The 18,236-nt window shown below is 43.4% G+C and overlaps 1 protein-coding gene and 2 long non-coding RNA genes across 4 annotated transcripts; 1 reads left to right on the forward strand and 2 right to left on the reverse strand.

Annotated features, from left to right (window-relative positions):
• Positions 1–4,189: 4,189 nt before the first annotated feature.
• LOC145722992 (uncharacterized) lies at positions 4,190–5,961 on the reverse strand. Its single transcript, XR_014147631.1, has 3 exons — positions 5,704–5,961; positions 4,954–5,215; positions 4,190–4,409 (listed from the first exon to the last, which is right to left on the reverse strand). It is a non-coding gene; the product is annotated as an uncharacterized LOC145722992 (long non-coding RNA).
• Positions 5,962–9,204: 3,243 nt separating this feature from the next.
• Positions 9,205–12,003, reverse strand: LOC115944377 (uncharacterized). Of its 2 annotated transcripts, XR_014147630.1 has the most exons (4): positions 11,757–12,003; positions 11,440–11,509; positions 10,186–11,338; positions 9,205–9,311 (listed from the first exon to the last, which is right to left on the reverse strand). It is a non-coding gene; the product is annotated as an uncharacterized LOC115944377 (long non-coding RNA). The 2 variants fall into 2 exon arrangements; XR_014147628.1 differs by lacking the exons at positions 11,440–11,509; positions 11,757–12,003 and having other exon boundaries at positions 10,186–11,433.
• Positions 12,004–14,031: 2,028 nt separating this feature from the next.
• Positions 14,032–17,575, forward strand: RAP2B (RAP2B, member of RAS oncogene family). Its single transcript, XM_031039427.2, has one exon. It carries the CDS (start codon positions 14,032–14,034, stop codon positions 14,581–14,583), a length of 552 nt encoding a protein of 183 aa, XP_030895287.1. The 3' UTR covers positions 14,584–17,575.
• Positions 17,576–18,236: the final 661 nt, after the last annotated feature.

Below are 18,236 nucleotides of genomic sequence, written 5' to 3' on the forward strand. Positions count from 1 at the left end.
ATGTATACATATGTATATATATGAACAGGTTGGCTATGTTCCAATAAAACTTTATTTATCAACCCTAAAATGTGAATTTTTTGTAATTTCCATATATCATGAAATAGCATTTATTTATTTAAACTATTTTTAAAAAAGGTTAGCTTGGTGAGCTATACAAAATCAAGTGGAGGATCAGATTTGGCCTGTAGACATGCTTTGCTAAGGTCTGAATGTTTGTTTCCACCCAAAATTCATGTGTCGAGATCCTAATGTCCAACGTGATGGTATCAGAAAGTAGGACCTTTAGGGGATGCTTCAGTTATGAGGGTGGAGCCCTCAGGAATGGGCTTAGTGCATTTTTAAAGAGACCCCACAGAGCTCCCTAGCTGATGCTGCTATGTAAGGACACTAAGAGAAATCAGAAGTTTGAAGCTGGCACCCCTGATCTTGGACTTCTAGCCTCCAGACGGTGAGAGATAAATTTCTGTTGTTTATAAACCACCCAGTCTGTGGCATTTTGTTATAGCTGCCTAAATGAACTGACATACCCTTTGCCTTAACCCCTGGCTACGTGACGCAGGGAGAAGGGATGAAGTTAACTTGGCTGGAGTTTGGTACGGCTTCTTTGAAAAGGTGACATCTCAGTAGATGAGAGGAAATCAGCTGCGGGTAGAGCTTGAAGGAGAGACCCCAAGGCAGGAGAAATAGCAAATGAAAAACCCCAAGCAGTGAAAGCCCAGAAACCCCATGTTGTACATTGGGGTTTAGTAAGGAATGAAACATTGAAGCCAAAAACCTTTAAAAATAGATGTCTTACTGCATTTGTGGATATTGATCTCCAGTCATTAGTTGATAAATGCTGTAAAAGGGATGGCATAAACGTGGCATAAATAATCCTTTAATGAAATTTCACATTCTTTGTTATCATCTCTGGGTTGATTGAATGATGGGTTGATTTTTTTTTCTTCTGTGTATGATTACTTGGCAGAGTAAAAGATGAATCATTTAAAATCTCTGTGTCAATTAAAGTGAATTATCCTGTAGAAATGGTAGACATTTTTCATTGAATGTTTTTACTGTATGTCTATGTCATTGAGTACGTAACCATATGTTTGCCGGCCAAATGTTATCATTCACTTGGGTAGGCTTTGTACAATGAGATTATGTGCAAAGATGAATAAAATATACTTAGTTGTATATCCATTCAGAAGTCTATTCATCAGTGTTCTACTTATATATAAAAGGCTTTTATGTTACCGCAGACTTGTAACCTGGCCATCTGGATAGTACGATTGGAGAACATCTATAAAAGTGAATGATGAAAAGAAATGTCCAAATACTGTTTTATGTAGTGTTTTTTTCTGAACCCATACTTCATTTGTGATCTCAAAGCTGGCACAGAAAAAAAAAAAAAAAGAAATAGGAAAAATTACTTGCAGAGACACCTTATGTGGAAGAGAGATGATTATTTCTGTCTATATTTTAAATCCATGACAGAACTCCAAATCTTACCCAGATGCTGGTAAAGGGGAACATTTTCTTCATGTTAGAAATAATACCCAGAGAACACACCCATCTGTCTGTTGTAAGAAAATGTCCAAGTCACATGTTTATCAAGAGAACCCAAAGTGTTAGTGAGAGCTAAAATATGCCAAGAACAACAACAACAAATATCAAAGAAAATAGTGGGCAGTAGGGTTTTAAAATGTGTTTCTGGTAAAAATGGTATCTAGGGTGTCTGTTATATGCAAAATACCTTACAATATTAAATTTATGATGTTAAAACAGTGTTTAAAAAAAAGATGGCTAGGAGATTCCTCATCTCAGATGTGAAATAGAAAAATGTTGGATGATATCGTTAAACCACTTGGTGTCTATTTCAAATTTTAACCAGGTGAATAAACATATCTTAGTTCACAGATCTTTGACCTTTGTTAACCTGTATCACTGCATAGTTTAAGGATGTGGCATTGTGTAGGAATTCAAGTGTTTTAGGTTTTATAGTGGGTTGTGACAATCTTTGGACATAATTTTAATTAAATTCAACAATCACTGACCTTACTCCTTATAGGGTCCTAAATATGAAGATGAACAAAACTGAAATATTTCCCCCAAGATTTCGTGTCCATCCAAAAAAACAATCTCAAAGAACTCAAACTTGAAGCAGGGAAGTTAAATGCTATAATAGAGGGGGAAAGTGTGAAGGGAGCAGAGGTAAGGAAATGGTTAATTCTGCAGGAAGAAACTGGGAACGTTTCATAGATGAGCTGGCATGTGAGCTAGGCCTGCAACAATGAGGATACAGGGGAAAGCATCCGGCCACAGACTTTCTCATCCATGGGAAACCATCTTACAGATTTTGGAGCAGGAAGTGCTCTGATCAGTTCTGATTTGTTTTTGTTTTTCACAGTTTTTTAAAAGTTGTAAAATGGAGTAAACTTACAGAAAAGTATATACCTTATAAAGGTTGGATATCTGGCTTTTTCTGAAACGAATTCCTGTAGGAGTGACTCTCCTCCTACCAAGGGAAAAACAAAATAAAGCATTAGTGCAGAACCCCAGAACTTCCTGAGTCAGAGCTGGCTTCGTGGGGGTCTAACGTGAGTGAGCAATGGCACCAGGCCTGGCGCTGGGTGGGGTCCCTCTCTCGCCTTAGCGTTCTACTGCTGCATCTTAAAATTCTTAATAATTTTGAACAAGGGATCCTGCATTTGCATTTGATCCCCCAAATTATGCAGCCTTTCCTGACCCCAACCCTCATACTCTAACACATTCAAATGTTCCTGAGTCAGAGCTGGCTTCGTGGGGGTCTAACGTGAGTGAGCAATGGCACCAGGCCTGGCGCTGGGCGGGGTCCCTCTCTCGCCTTAGCGTTCTACTGCTGCATCTTAAAATTCTTAATAATTTTGAACAAGGGATCCTGCATTTGCATTTGATCCCCCAAATTATGCAGCCTTTCCTGTCCCCAACCCTCATACTCTAACACATTCAAATGTGCAGTTTCCCTCCCGAGTGCTAACCATTATTTTTTATTTTCTTTATGTAGTTTATTCCCTAATTACACAGGAACAAACAAAATAGTTTAATTTTGTTTTTTATGTACATTATGTAAATAGAATTACACACTATGCATTTGGTTGTGTCTGGCTTTTTTCACTCAACATCTTGTGGGAAAGAATCATCATATTGTGATTCATTCCTTTTCTCAGTTACATTTGTGATGAGCTCCATCTACCAGATTACACAGGATTGATTGGTACGAAGGGAAGAACAAGACTGGGAGGAAAGGGACCAGGAAAAGAGAGGCTGGAGCTATTGAAAATTACAGTGTGAGAGCCTGGGACCTATAAATAATACCACAGGAAAATCTCTGCTCTCTAGAAACCAGTATTTCAGAACCCTCAGACTTTTAGAAGTACTGCAGAGCAGAACAAACTTATTCCAAAACAACAGCAACAACAACAAAATCCTGTTTTGGGGCAAAGAAGCGGGCCCTGAGCATCTAGCAACAGATGACAGTTAAGTTTGTTCAACAAACCAAAAGTTATCCCCAGCATGCCATGTTAGCCAAGAGAAAAAAGTATTCTAATCGTATATACACACATTGATATATATACAATATATACATTTTTATATTGCTCACATACACTTCATATGGTGCACATGAACTAAGGTATAGAGGTAGCATAGACAAGAAATAAGAAAGTAATTTTTTATGACCTGAGGCTGTGCGGCAAAGTTGGCTGCACCTGGGATCCTGGCGTCTGTGATTAGAAATGGATGGGACAGTGCCAAGGGGCGAGGGCTAGAGACAAAGCCAAGTAAGACTGGACGACTCTGCAGAGTGGGTGGTGGGCAGTGGCTTTTACCATGTACTCCTTACATCCATGATTGGGGCTGCATTTTCTGGGTGATATTAAAATTACCAGAAGCCTGGGGCACGTGGGTGGCTCAGTGGTAAGCGTCTGCCTCTTGATTTCGGCTCAGGTCATGATCTCAGGGTCATGAAATCCAGCCCCGCCTCGGGCTCTGTGCTTAGCACCAACTCCGCTTGGGATTTTCTCTTTCTCCCTCTCTCTCTCCCCTCCCCCGTCTGCCCCTCCCCCCCCACGCCAGCACACACGCACGCACGCACATGCACTCTAAATAAATAAATAAAATCTTTAAAAAAATAAAATAACCAGAAGTCTTCTAGTAGAAGACAGGATCTATTTACAGCAATATTTTATTTAGTTGGTAGCCCCTGAAGATATATCAGACACTACAGGTTAGCATTCTGGGAGAGACATCCATTATTAAATACACGTGACTTTTTTTTTTTTTAAACACAAGTGACCTTAACTAACAAAACCATCCCCAGTGCAGTAGAATGCTAAGGCGACGCTGCGCAGCCAGCCGTGTTCCACAGCATGCATTCCACACTAGCACTAGGGAAAAGCAAAAGGCAGAAGCATTTTTAAAAACTGTGCTAGGGGCGCCTGGGTGGCTCAGTTGGTTAAGCGACTGCCTTCGGCTCAGGTCATGATCCTGGAGTCCCGGGATCGAGTCCCGCGTCGGGCTCCCTGCTCGGCAGGGAGTCTGCTTTGTCCTCTGACCCTATCCCCTCTCATGTGTTCTCTCTCTCTAATTCTCTCTCTCTCAAATAAATAAATAAAATCTTTAAAAAAAAAAAAAAAACTGTGCTAATCTAAAATAAAAAGGTGAGTTTACCCTGAAAAGGGTAAACATGTGAAAATGATTACAAACAAATAATATTTGTCCAATTAATTTTTTCTATGTCCTTATTCTGTTGCAGGAACTGCACTGGGCAGTTTCATATAGGGTATGTATTGTCCTCATAACAACCATTTATATCCCCACTTTACAGATGATGACACTGAGGCTTGAAGAAGTTCAATTAGTTACCTTTTGCTATACAACAGCTTACCCCCAAATTTAACAACTTAAAATAAGGAATGTTTATTATCTCACAGTTTCTGAGGGTCAGGACTCTGGGAGCAGCTTAGCGGAATGGTTCTGGCTCAGGGTTCTTTCATGAGGCTGTAGTCAAGCTGTTGGCTGGAGTAGCAGTCATCTGAATGCTGGAGGATATTAACTTCCAAGTTCACTTTCTGGGTGACTGGCAGGCCTCAGTTACTCAGAGCAGTTGGAGTAAGGACCTCAGGTCCTAGTCACATGGGCCTCTCCACATGTTTGCCTGGATGTCCTGAAGACAAGGCAGCTGACTTCTACACTGAGAAATTCAAAAGAGAGAGAGCCCAAGGCAGAAGCAGCAGTCTTTTATAACATAATCTTAGAAGCGATACATCACCATTTTGTACTGTGGTCCATTGGTCAACGCTGAAACACTGTGGGAGGGGACTATTCAGGGGTATGAATGCCAGGAGGTGGGAACAGTGGGAGCCATCTTAGAGACTGGCTACCACAGAAGTTAAATAAGTCACCCAGTTTTACATCTAGGAAGTGACTGAGCCAAAATTTGAAAGTATGTCTGTCAGACTAAAATTCCAATGCTCTTTCTACTTTATAGGAGTTGTCGGACATCTAATTTTTTTTTTAAGTTTTTTTTGTTTTGTTTTGTTTTTGTTTCTTTGGCAAGTTTTTGTATAAACCAAAGCTGGGCTACCCAAAACGTTGTATCATATACACAACCAGACTTGAAAACAAATAAGGATTTTTTAAATGTGATTTTTCAATGAACAGATAAGGGATTGTACTTACCTCTCATCCAATATTTATTGGACAGGCATGAAAAAATGATGTGCAAATTCAATTGCATAAAAAATCCCGAGTTTCAGAAGACTGGTCTGATGTTTGTCATAAACATTGTAGGCTGACTTACCCAACACCATTCTTTATTTATTTCTCTCTTATCTTCCTTCACTGTAAAAGGTGGAAAAGTTAAATGGGAATTTTCCCAGGCTCCTTTGCAGCTAGAAGAGCATTCAGTGCAGCACTGCCCCAGGAAATTTAACTGAAGTCTCTTGGTGCTTTTGTTTCTTGATAAAGTGGAAGGTCCTCCTTGTGCATCCTTGGCCCCTCCCTCCCAGCCCCACCTTCTTCCTGCCACAAAAGCAGCCTTGATCACTGGGTCTCATTTCTCTTCACTGAGCTGTTGAACCACATCCAGAAGAACTCCAATTCCAGACTTCTTGTTATGTGAGAAATAAACTTTTGTTTGGCCTCCCCATCCCTTAGCTGGGTTTCCAGTTAAGTGCAGCCATAAGTATTTCTAATTCTTTCAGTGTGAGGCAACTTTAGAAGATGTTAAAAAAAGATCAGCAAATCCTAAGGGAAAGAGGGGGTGTTAGAAAAGTTTTGTGGCTTGTTAAGAAAACTTATTTCTAAACAGTTTGCCATGTAACCTAAATTCCTACATTATGCCAGCTGAGGGGTAAGATAGCCACAATGATGTATCTTATAATTATTATTTTTCCTTAGATTCTAACAACAGCGTGGGAAGTTAATCTTTTGCAAATAGTGCTGGAACCTTCTAGGGGCGTCTCTCCTGCCCTTTCCCAACCATCCCTGACCAGCCTCCCTGACTGCTCTATGGGTTGGACCATTCCCTTTTCTCCTGTGTCAGCTCATTATATTGAGGTCTTTGCCGCAGCTGCCAATGCCCAAAGTGACAATTTTTCTGCTGCTATCCACTGAAGAGATATGTGCTGCTGTAGAGGTCCACCCCGGGACCCTCTGTAGTGGCTGCAGTTGCCAAAATACCACAGGCCCCAGCATCAAATGTTGCAGAAGCTGTGGGCCAAACGCTGCTGGCGTCTCAGTGGTTTAAAGACTTTGCTTCTCTATTGCACTTTTCTTTCTGTTAGGGAGTCTCGTCAGGGCAATCCCAAAGGGTAACCTGAGAGGTGAGCACTACATTGAACGGACATCTCTCTTTCTCTCTGATGATTTCTGCTGCCCTTGCATCACATTTATGAGCCTTGACAATCTCTTCTCTTACTTCTCCAGTGGTACCTTGGTCCCTTATAAAAGCGTGCATTCACTGGCCTGATTTACTGGCTGTGACCTTCCTCCCCTGGCTTGCCCAGCTCTTAGAATGAAACCACCTTAGGCTCAAGCTGTAATTCTTGAAACATAAAGGTCATATAAAGTTGGCCTAATTTAACTTGTAGCTTTATACACTAATAAAAGTGTATCTGAATTAAACAGAATAAAAATAGACTATTTAGTATTTGGGAAATTACATGGCACAGTCTCAAAGCATCCTAGAGGTTATCTGTTGCCTACAGAGTACAAATAATGCTGGGAGAGTCAAAGATAGTCTCGCTTGTCCAACCCAACCTCTTCCCAGCATTTTAACTGACATTTAATGAAAGATCTTCTCAGTACCATAGGCTTACCGAGGATAACAAAACTATTGTTTTTACAAAATTATTCAGCTTAGCCAGAGGAAATACAGTGGTGTCTGTGAATGTTATTTCTATCTTCCAGCCACCAAATATTAACTCCCTGGGTCACCCTATAGGAAACGTGTTATTCAAGATAGGAAATTTTACTACATATGAGGTTCAATGAGAAAGTAGATTTATCAGACATGTAATTTTCAGAAATTTCCATTCCATTATTACAATGAATATACAACTTTAAATGTTGCTTATGCCTGGTATTCTATTCAAATCAAACACTGAGAACAGTTGAGAGAAAATTTCAGCCTAAAACCATGTCAGCAAAAGTATCTTTTTTTTCCTTTTTCCTGATAAAGAATTTACAGCCGTGAGAATAATTCAGTTCCCAAACACAGTAGGACACATGGAAAGAGTGAGGGGCAGATTTCTTATAAGCCCCAGGGAAAACTTAGGGCAAAAGAGATGGAAGCCTGGGTGCAAAGTGACAAAGAAAGCACAAATGTGTTAATGATGCAGAAGTCACAGCGAGGCTTTGAATGGTGCTGACACATCAAAGGGCACTGTGTGCCACAAAGAGGAAGATCATTTCTGGAGAAGGACAAAACCATTTGGGAGAATGCAGCTGAAGCCCTTGATTCACTCGTTAATTGTGCAGACAGGCTGCTGTGTTTTGCTGCCCAGAGGTCATGAACCTGAACATGCTTCATCCCACCTTCTGGACAAACAGGCAAACAACCCCAAACCAGGCTGTGCTCAGGGACTTTGTTGAGAAAGCAACTTCCTAGGCAACTTTAGCATACGAGAGACAAATATTCCCATCAAAACCCATTAAATAAAAGAGGAAAATTCTTTGATAAATAAGTACTTAAGATATTTGTCTTATTTGACTTTTTATTTCTTGGCTATAGAATACGTGAAGCCCTACACTGAGTTGGAAGTTAAAATAGCCACAAGAAAACCAGAACTAGTTTTCTACATTTTAAATAATTCTATAATAAAAGACATAAAATAGAAAACTATAAATATATAAATAAAAGACAATAAAATAAAAATAAAAGACAATAAAATAGAAAACTAAAAAAAGTTAGGGTTTTTTGGGGGGGGGCATTTGTTATTTTCATTTTATTCTCCTTTTTTATACATTCCAAATTCCTTACAGTAACCATATACTACTTCTCTAATGAAAATAATATAACTCTTTTTCTTATTGTGACAGAACCCCCTACACAAGTACATTTTCTAGACAAATATTCCACTACTCAAAATGACTCATTTTCTGAGCTTAAGTACTCAAGGTTTTATTTTAATTTAGCATGCAATAGAAAGAAAAACTCAAGAGACTGCATACGTAAGACAGTTTTATTGAGTTCATTTAATTTCCCATTAGTAATGAAACTTTTCTTCACATAAGTCAGTGGTTTGTGTGTGTATTTTCACAAAGGTTGGCATATGGGAGATAAGCAGTTAATTTTGTAATTATTTATTTGTATGTGTTGATACAAAGCCCTCAGGAATTTTAATAGAATATGACCAGAAGAGTTATCAAGATCCTTCCTAAAAAAAAAAAAAAAAGGAAGTTGAATTGGCATCTTCACAGATTCACGTAAACCAAATTTAGCACCTTTAGCAACTTCATGTTGCGAACCACACAGTCACTGTTAAAAACAGTTTCATTTCTACTCTGATTCCCAAGCCCACACCTGACCTCCCTTCTTTCAGCAGATGCCTTGCCATTTCTGTTTATGGAGAGATGTTTGCTTGTTGCTTGAACTTCCTCAACGTCTCACCCTCTCAGCTCCAGTTCAGGTCTCTTGGCTTTTTTTGACTGTTGAAGAGAAAGGATGTGTTTTCGGCATTCCTACTCGAGGCCTCAGACTCCTCCTCTGTTCTCTCCTCAAAACTTCCATTCAGCGGACATCCTATTGCTTGGATTTCCATCTCTCCATCTTTACTGATGCCCTCCTTTCAAATGAAAAACAGAGCGAAATGGGACCATAAAAAATGAAACCTTAAAAAAGCTCAAAGGAAACACTAGTTAAAATGTTTACCTAGAGGTGCATCGGCTAAAACTACAAACATGATGAAATAAACCTCTACTTTCTATAAATGTAGAGGACAGGTAGGTACTTATGTTCTTAAGGACTTAGAAGATTCATATTCTAAGAAACCATCCAGCTGTTTGAAGGACCAACTTCAGCATCACAGAAGCTCAGCAGGCCCACTATGTGAGCAAAGGCCAAGGGATGGTACCCTTGTTTATGCAACATACATTGTCAATGGTTAAGCAGTCCTTACCCGGTAACTTTTACATTAGATTGTTTTCTAAAAATGCCTTTTCGTGTTATGTGCAAAATTAAGTCATCTTCAAAGAAAGGGTTTATCCATTGGACACTTGGGTATCTTTCTTCAAGACCACACTGATTTTGTGCTTTCACCCAAATAAGAGTAGACTCTGCTCATCTTAAAAGTCATTTTTATGACTCAGGGAGACTGAAACATTAGTATACATTTTTTCTAAGAATCCAGGAAGTGTTCTCTCTCACCAAGGATTAATATAATCTACTACAAGCGGAATTTGGAAAAGGAATAAAATGTGATTCATATATTCACCAATAAATACTGATGGAGGGCCTCCCGTGTAGGCACCATACTAGGCATACAGGGACAGAGGTGGCTCCAAAGATAAACCAGATATGGACTCTGCCCTCAAGGCATTCACACGGTGCTGGGTGACAAGACACAGACATGTAAATAATTATGGTACAGGATAGATAATGATTCATGCCATAAGTGAGGCAAAGACACCTAACAGATTTCACAGGAGGAAGTGACCAACCTTAAAAATCTGTGCATCAGCAATTTCCTTACTTCATTTTCAATCCGAAAGCCCTAGTGCAAATCTTTCTGCGGGAGACCATCTGAATGTAGTAAAAGTTACTATTGAAGAATCCCTAATAGAAAGTATTCAAACTGTGGCATCTTTCTGGTACTCGTACCAAGGTTCAATAATACCCACCCACATGACTACCTGAAGTCCTGAGGGTGGTATCTTCTAGATGGGGCTGGGTCAGGGTAGTAATTGCCATGCATTTATGGGGCACTGCAGCTTTAAAAGCATGTTCCCATCCATTATCTATTAATTATTATCCCCAAGGACAAGATGGCACCATGTAAAGTGCTGCTAGGATACCAGGGTTCTAATTCTGCTCAGTTCTCTCTGATGCAAAATGAGGGGTTTGGTCACTAGACTCTCTCCAAGGTTCTGCATGTAGCTAGGTGGGTAGGGCAAATTTTATTATCACCATTTTATAGACCAGGAAACTAAAGTGAGGAGAGCTCAAGGGACCTGCTGATAATAATTGATATCCGGTTCTTGAGATTAGACACCAGACCTGAAAAGGACAAAGTATTTTGTACTATGTCATACTGAGAACCACGCCCAGTATTTGTGGGCAAGAGGACAAAGAGAGGCCCACATAGCAGTAATCTAAGTATTTAAGTTATAAATCAAGATAACGAACTGTTAACAAAATATGATTGATCTCTCCTCCCACCCTGACAAATACCTCTTTACAAGAACCTGGATGGCGAGGTGTGAATCATGAATTCCTGGACTCTTCTAAGGAGGAGGCTGGAAAGGGGCAGGGAAGGGAAACCTGACTCCACTGAGCCCTCTTTCGGCACCTAGTAGGGGCCCAAAGTGCCTGGGAGTGCACACCTCAGCCCTCAAGTCCAAGCACTGCCCACACTCCAACAAAGAGCCATTCCTGGACCCAAGACTGAGTTCAAAGGTCCCATCAAGTCCTGGAGGAGGGTTGGTACTCTTTGGGCAGAGGATTCCAGAATTCTGACTCCCTGCAGCCTCTAGAAGAGGGTTCGGGTTCCTTGACCCCATGGGAGGGGGGCATTACAAGAGAAGAACCACAGGGGAGAGGTCCCTCTTGCTTGGGTTTAAGAGACAGTCTGATCACACTACCTGAAGACTGAACCTAAGAAAGAGTAAAATCCGGGAACTGTCTTGTGAGAAGGTAGTATGGCTTAGTAGTTACAAACCAGGTTCTGCAGCTAAACACCTGGGTTGGGATCCTACCTTGGCCACTCACTGGCTGTGAAATCACAAGCAAGTTACCCAGTATCTTCTAGGAACTCAGTTTCTTCATCTTTAAAATAGATATAATAATTATTATGTGGAGTATATGAGACATGTAAAACGTTTGCCAGACATTAAATGCTGGGTAAATAAATGTTGTGGGGGTTCTCTTCAGCTACGTTAGGTGAATATGCCTTTGAGAGGTTTTTCTGGAGAATTATATAAGCATAGTTATATCCAGGCTCTCTGATAGTCAAGGTTAAACCGTTCTCTCCACTAAAAGGGTGGGGCCGGGGGCAGGGGTGGGCACCACCTACCCCACCCAAGGCGGTGGCTGCCGCCCACATCCCGCCAGGTCGGGTGGCGGGGGACTTCACGCTGCAGATTCTGAGCTACAGCCAGGAACTCGCAAACGTGGCCGTGAGTCACGGCGGGACTAAGGAACTGAAACCAAACGTTAGCACACAGCCTGGTTCGTCTGTCTGATGCGCAAGGGGAGTGGGAAGTAGCATCGGATAAAAAAAAGGCAAGACTCAGAGCCTGGGTTGACGCAGCTCAGTCCCCTCCTACCCGCTTCACTTTAGGGCTCACGCAAACTTCGCTGAGTCTTCTGACAGGTCTTGACATCTCTCCTCCGCGAGGAAGGAGAGAGACTCAGAGCAAGTCGAGGCATCTCCCTCGCACCTCCCGTGAGTGCGAGCCCAGCCAAATTTGCAGACCGCCTGCCCAAAACGAAGACGTTTTATAAGGGCAAGCCTGGGCATTCCCCCACCCCTCCGAGTGACACGAACTCAAAGTGGCCCATTTCCACACCCTAGTCCCCCACTTCCCTCCCTGCAAAACACTTGGCAACTTTGCTGTTGCTTGTGGACCAAGAACTGTAACTAGACCTTTCTGCTCCCTTTAAGGGACAGTCGTGACTGGGCACTGCGAAGTCATACTCTCTCGAAAACACCAACAAAGAACTATATTTAGCTCTGAGCTCTCCGCCTAAATTCCTCTTATTTTTTCACTCGGAGCTTCAAAACGACTAGGTTGGGGAAGTGGGAGGAAGGGGGCGGGGGAGCAGCAGAGAAAGAACAGCTGTGCCTCCGCCTCCCAACTCAATCTCTATAAATAACCAATCGTGAGCCGAGGCTACTTTTTAGCCAATGAAGCAACCCAAACTGGTAAAACCTTGGCGGTAGCCAATGGAACAACAGTTAGGGGTGTGAGATTTGCGCCCCGGAACCAATGGGCCCCGAGTCTGGGAGAGGTAATTTGAGCTGGAGTGTGGGTGTGTGGTGCAAAAGCTTCCTATTTCTAAGCCCGAAAACCTGTTCTGCCCACTGAGCATGCCCTGACTAGCTGCAGGCGCCACCACGACTTTTGGATTGGGTTTTCGTCCGACCTCCGGGTTTCCGCCCCAGCCGAGTGGGGACGTGGGTGGGACGCGCCGAGTCTCAGCCCCTGAGAGCTCCGGTCCCGAGAGGCAACCCCTTCCCCTGTCGGGACAGGATTTCAAGCCCCAGAGTTCCCGTTTTCTTTGTCGAGGAGATGAACTGCAGGAGGAGTGGCCAGAGAAGGCCAAGTGGTGTTTCCGAAGCGAAGGGTTTAGAAAAAGCTGCACTGTGGGTGGGCAAAGATGCTCCACCCGCTGCTCTCGCGCTCAAATGCCCTTTGCGTCTCCGGCCCTGAGACGGCGCACACTCGCTGCGGGCTCGGAGAGTGGAGTCCACGAGCTTTTGATAACCGGAGTCCGCAAGAGCACAGCCCAACCCTTCACGGGAGCGGCCCACCGCGCCCACGCGCTTCTCGCAGAGCCACCGCCCTTATGCACGAACCCGTCCTCCCACACCTTCATCCTCTCACCTGAGCTTTCCCAGCACCCCTCAAACACCTACACACTCCCACACATTTCTCATCCAGCTCCTGGACCAGAGCCTCTCGCAAGCCGCTCCACCAAACTCAAATCGTTAGCCCCACCCTCAGCCCCGCCCCCGCCCGGCCCCCCGGAAAACCAGGAGCGGCGGATCAGCCGGGCGCGGCCGTCGGCTCACTGGGCATGCTCGCCTGGGCGGGGAGGGCCGGGCTGCGCGCGGCGAGTAGGAAGCCCTCGCTCCGCGGACGCTGCGGGAGAGAGAGCGCGATGGGCCGCGGCGGTGGGCGCACGCTCAACGGGGACTCATGCCACGCGCGTTCCGGTCCGGCGCGCAATTAGCAGCCACCTCCGCAGCCCACCGCCACCACCTTTTCGCCCTCCCGGGCGGCCGCAACGAAAAGCTGCAACCGTCGCCTCGCACAGGCTGCCGGCATTGTCCTCCAGGTCCGCCGCCAAGGCTACCGCTGCCGCCGCGGGTTGCTGCGGGGCCCCGGACCCGCGCCCCAGGGACGCGCCGCCGCCTTCGCCAGCTCGGCCCCCGGCCCCTGGCTCCCGGCCCCCGGCCCCCGTTTGGTGATTTCTGAGCCCTGCGTTCCCTAGCCACTCTCTCCTAGGTTTTCCCTACAAGGCTGAGGAAGAGGAGAATTCGTCCCAGCCGCCAAGCCTAGGCTTTCTCCGGCGCGCAGCCCCGACGGGGCCGCGGCAGGCGCGGCGAGAGCGCCGACGGAGCCATGAGAGAGTACAAAGTGGTGGTGCTGGGCTCGGGCGGCGTGGGCAAGTCCGCGCTCACCGTGCAGTTTGTGACGGGCTCCTTCATCGAGAAGTACGACCCCACCATCGAGGATTTCTACCGCAAGGAGATTGAGGTGGACTCGTCGCCGTCGGTGCTGGAGATCCTGGACACGGCGGGCACCGAGCAGTTCGCGTCCATGCGGGACCTGTACATCAAGAACGGCCAGGGCTTCATCCTCGTCTATAGCCTCGTCAACCAGCAGAGCTTCCAGGACATCAAGCCCATGCGGGACCAGATCATCCGCGTGAAGCGGTACGAGCGTGTACCCATGATCTTGGTGGGTAACAAGGTGGACCTGGAGGGCGAGCGAGAGGTCTCGTACGGCGAGGGCAAGGCCCTGGCCGAGGAGTGGAGCTGCCCCTTCATGGAGACGTCGGCCAAAAACAAAGCCTCGGTGGACGAGCTGTTCGCAGAGATCGTGCGGCAGATGAACTACGCGGCGCAGCCCAACGGGGACGAGGGCTGCTGCTCGGCCTGCGTGATCCTCTGAGGCGCCCGCGGCTGCCGCGCGCCGGCCGCGCTCTGCGCACAAAAGCCAAACGCACCCGACTCTCTCAATGTGATTTTTCTTTTTGCTTTGAGATTGGAGACGACTTTGCATTGGCCGGGGTGTCCCGGGAGCCCGGCTGGCCTCTGCGGCCGGCGCCCCCTGCTTCCGCCCCGTGTCCGAAGGGGTTCCCCCGTCCTCACCATCCGAGACCCGGTGGAAATGTGGTTCTTGGAAGCATGTACGTTTCTCATTGATTTTGGTTGACGCATATTTCCCCGTTTAAATAGCCGTTAGGGCGCTGTATTGGCAGCTTGACACCAGCAAGCGAAAGTTTCAGCCTGGAAAAAAAAAAAAAAAAGTGGGGTGGGGAGGAAGAGTACGGGGAGAAGGTGGAAAGGGAGGGGGGATTTTTTTTTTTTTTTTTTTTTTCCCCAACAACCCTTTTCTAGTTCCAAGTTTTAAATACATGGAAGGAAGTCCGGGAGAACCAAATGAAGGAGCAGGAGGAAGGGAAGAAACTTTTGTTTTTTCCTTGTTTTCCAGGAGTAGCTGGAAATTAAGATCGGGTTCCTTTTCTGCCAGCTTGGAAGGGCAACCGTGTGACTGATTGTGATTCTAAGGATGTCTATGCAAAGTTGGATTCTTATTACAGTGTATCCAATCTGAAGTATGCACATCTGAACTGGGACTGTAAACACTGATGCCAATACAGTGTGGGGTGCCAGAAAGTGTCTGCTGATATTTGTGGGAAAAAAAAAAAAATCTATTTTGTTTACCTACTGTATCAAAGGGGAGTCTGGGGGAGAACGGTAGTATTTTTTTTTTTTATCAGCTGTGAAAAAAAAATGTTACAGATCTGCACATTTTTGTGTGTACTATTGTGTGCGTGTGTGTGTTTTTTGTTGTTTTTTTTTTTTAGTTTAGCTTTTTCTTTTTGGTTGGCAGTGACACGTTTTGATGACTAGCTCTTTAAAATACAGTACAAAGACTTCAAAAATGTGATTCAGGGCCCCCAGCACCCCTGTGTCTGCAGAGTGCCTTCAAAACTCAGCTGTTCCAGCCGGTGCCAACCTGTGAACTTCCCACCATATCCCAGAATCTGCTCTTCCCCAAACCACTTCCTAGTTTCCTTTCTGTAATCTTCCTGAAGGAGCCAGGACAATAGGGCCTGTTGTTTGGTGAATTTCTTTATTATTTCCAGCCTTTAAAGTGTAATTTCCATGTCTTGCAATGTTTTTTTTGTTTTTTTTTGTTTTTCCCTTCTTTCTTTCTTATTTTGCTTCATTGTGTTCAAATGTTCAGGTATTTAGCTCCCCTTTTATATTATTTTTAAAAAATTTTTTGGTTATCTGTTCTAGGGTGTTCCTCCAGAAGCAAAGAGCAAAATTTTACTGTTGTGATGTACCAAGAGAATTCTAACTAATTGTAATTTTTAATTCCAGATACGCGTTTAATCATTGTCTCTTCATTTTAAGACTTTTAATACAAATGTCATTTTTAAAGAAACAAACCCAAAACTATTGTTTGTGTTTCTGTGTTTCATATTCAGTGATTTAATATAGGATCATGGCTGAAGTGGATAGGGGCAGGTGCATGATGCCCCCAACAGAAATACCAGAGTGACAAGTTGGGTGACATTACTTCCAACTCCTGAAATATGGGAGAAAATCATAAAGGTCTAGGCAGCCCTGGGGGTATGGCCATTATCATTTGACTACAAGATAGGCAGGATATTGAATCTGTTCTGCTAACAGGGAGGGGTTTACTTCACTGTGGGTAGAGAAGGGGAGAAACCAACTGCTAATACTGCCTTCGATTTGGTAAAGTCACTCATCACCTGACCAGGCAGGGCAGTGCTTTTAACTTTTCTTTCTTTTCTTTGTCTTTCTTTCCTCTTTTTTTTTTTCCAATGTTTTGTTTTGTTTAATTACATCACATAACAAGTCAAAAACATGTTTGAGGAAGATCATTTCCAACCCTGAAGTTATACCTAGTAGTGTTTTCTGCAGTACATTTGTATGGGTTGCACACAGTATCTTAGTACTTGAGGTTTTGATTTAAAAATAGGTCATTATATTAAAAAGAGAAAGAAAAAACTAAGATAAATTCTTTACTCCCATTAAACGGCAATTTGTGGACCATTTTGACCTCATGAAATTTTCCTTCTAACAGTAGGAGGCAGTGTGAGCTTTTTACTCTATTTTATTTCAGTTAAGGGCCACTTTACTAATATAACCTCTGTAGAATAAAATAAAGTATATGACTATACATCAAGAGCACATGATACACCTTAGCTGTGTGAAGTGTAGGTGAAGTCGTCTGTTGGGGAAGCCAAAAGAAGTTACAGGCCACAGGCATTTTTAAAGCTATTAACATCTTGCCTTAAAATGTTCTGTCCTTTGCCCAGGTGACCTGTCACTCTTCCAGCATGGAGGAGGAATAGAGAATTGGCCTGTGAGGTCCTATGGCCATTTTTTTCATTCTTGATCTCACATAAGTTTAGAATCACTCAGTTGAAAGGCAGTATGTATATGATAAATACAGAAATTAAGAGAAACAAATTTATGTCTTTGCAAATGTTAAGTCTTGCATTTGAGTAAATTTTAGTTCTTCGGTAGATGTAAAGTGTTGAAAATTCTGAAGACCTATACCAAGTGCTATGTGAAGGATTTTTTAAAAAAGACATTTGGTGACTGTTTCTTACGGCTTTGTTTCTTGTTTGTTTGTTTGTTTCTTTAGAAACCTTTTGACATAAAGTGCTGCCAAATATCTAACTAACTTAAGACGTATATACTCCTGAAAGGAGTTTGAAAATGTTTGAAAACGGCAAATTGGAAATGAACTAGGTTGCTGGATGCATTAATCATCTTCACACAGGATTTAGTCACTTGCATGACTAAATACTTTATAGGTCTGAGATGCCAGGGCAGAAGATTTTAATATGCTTTTACTGAGTACTGTAAAATAAATGCTTTCTGGATTCTCAATGAAAGCAATTCTGTGTGTGTGCCTGGAGCAGAAATGTAGTAGTTCTGGGTTTTGTAGTTTTCTCCATTATTTTCTTGACAAAATTGAGGGACATTGAGGGCATTGTTTTAAAGAATATGTCAGCTTATTTGGCTAATAAGAGCCCCTTTTAGTAGTATGGTGTGAAAAGATAGGAGCGTTTGTCTCCATGAAAAAGTTGGATTGACGTGAGAGTGTTAAAGGAAGCGTGGGAGTTTGCTGTAAGGCAATCACCTGCCCCAACAGAAACTGGGTGGGAGAGGAAACTTTATCTTGGAGAGCAAAAGTTAACTTTTAAATTTGACCCCTGCTGTTTTTTTAACAGCTTTTCCTTTTGGTCCCTGTCATCCAAGCTTTGTGTCATTTCAAAGGATTATTTTTGTCCTCCTTTGGTAAGAACCTCAGAAAAATGGAAGGTATCATCATCGGAAGTCTAACAATGTCATGTTTGGGATTTATGGCTTAAGTAAAACAATTTCTGGGTTGTTAACTATAGAAATAGACTTCACCGAATCACATGTTAGGATCCTATCTGTTTGGGGTTACTTTAAAAGTATGAGGCTTCGTACTTCCTGACTAGTTAACCTTTTCTGCAGGAGGGGATCCTAAAATGCCTCATTTCTTTGGTCTGTTCTGGGAGTTTCATA

This window comes from Leptonychotes weddellii, chromosome 1 (genome assembly GCF_054177405.1).
Source record: "Leptonychotes weddellii isolate Sample4059 chromosome 1, ASM5417740v2, whole genome shotgun sequence".
In the NCBI taxonomy this organism is placed as follows: Eukaryota; Metazoa; Chordata; class Mammalia; order Carnivora; family Phocidae; genus Leptonychotes; species Leptonychotes weddellii.

Excerpts from the sequence above, each read along its gene's own strand:
- RAP2B (XM_031039427.2), top strand. The coding sequence starts at position 14,032 with ATGAGAGAGTACAAAGTGGTGGTGCTGGGCTCGGGCGGCGTGGGCAAG.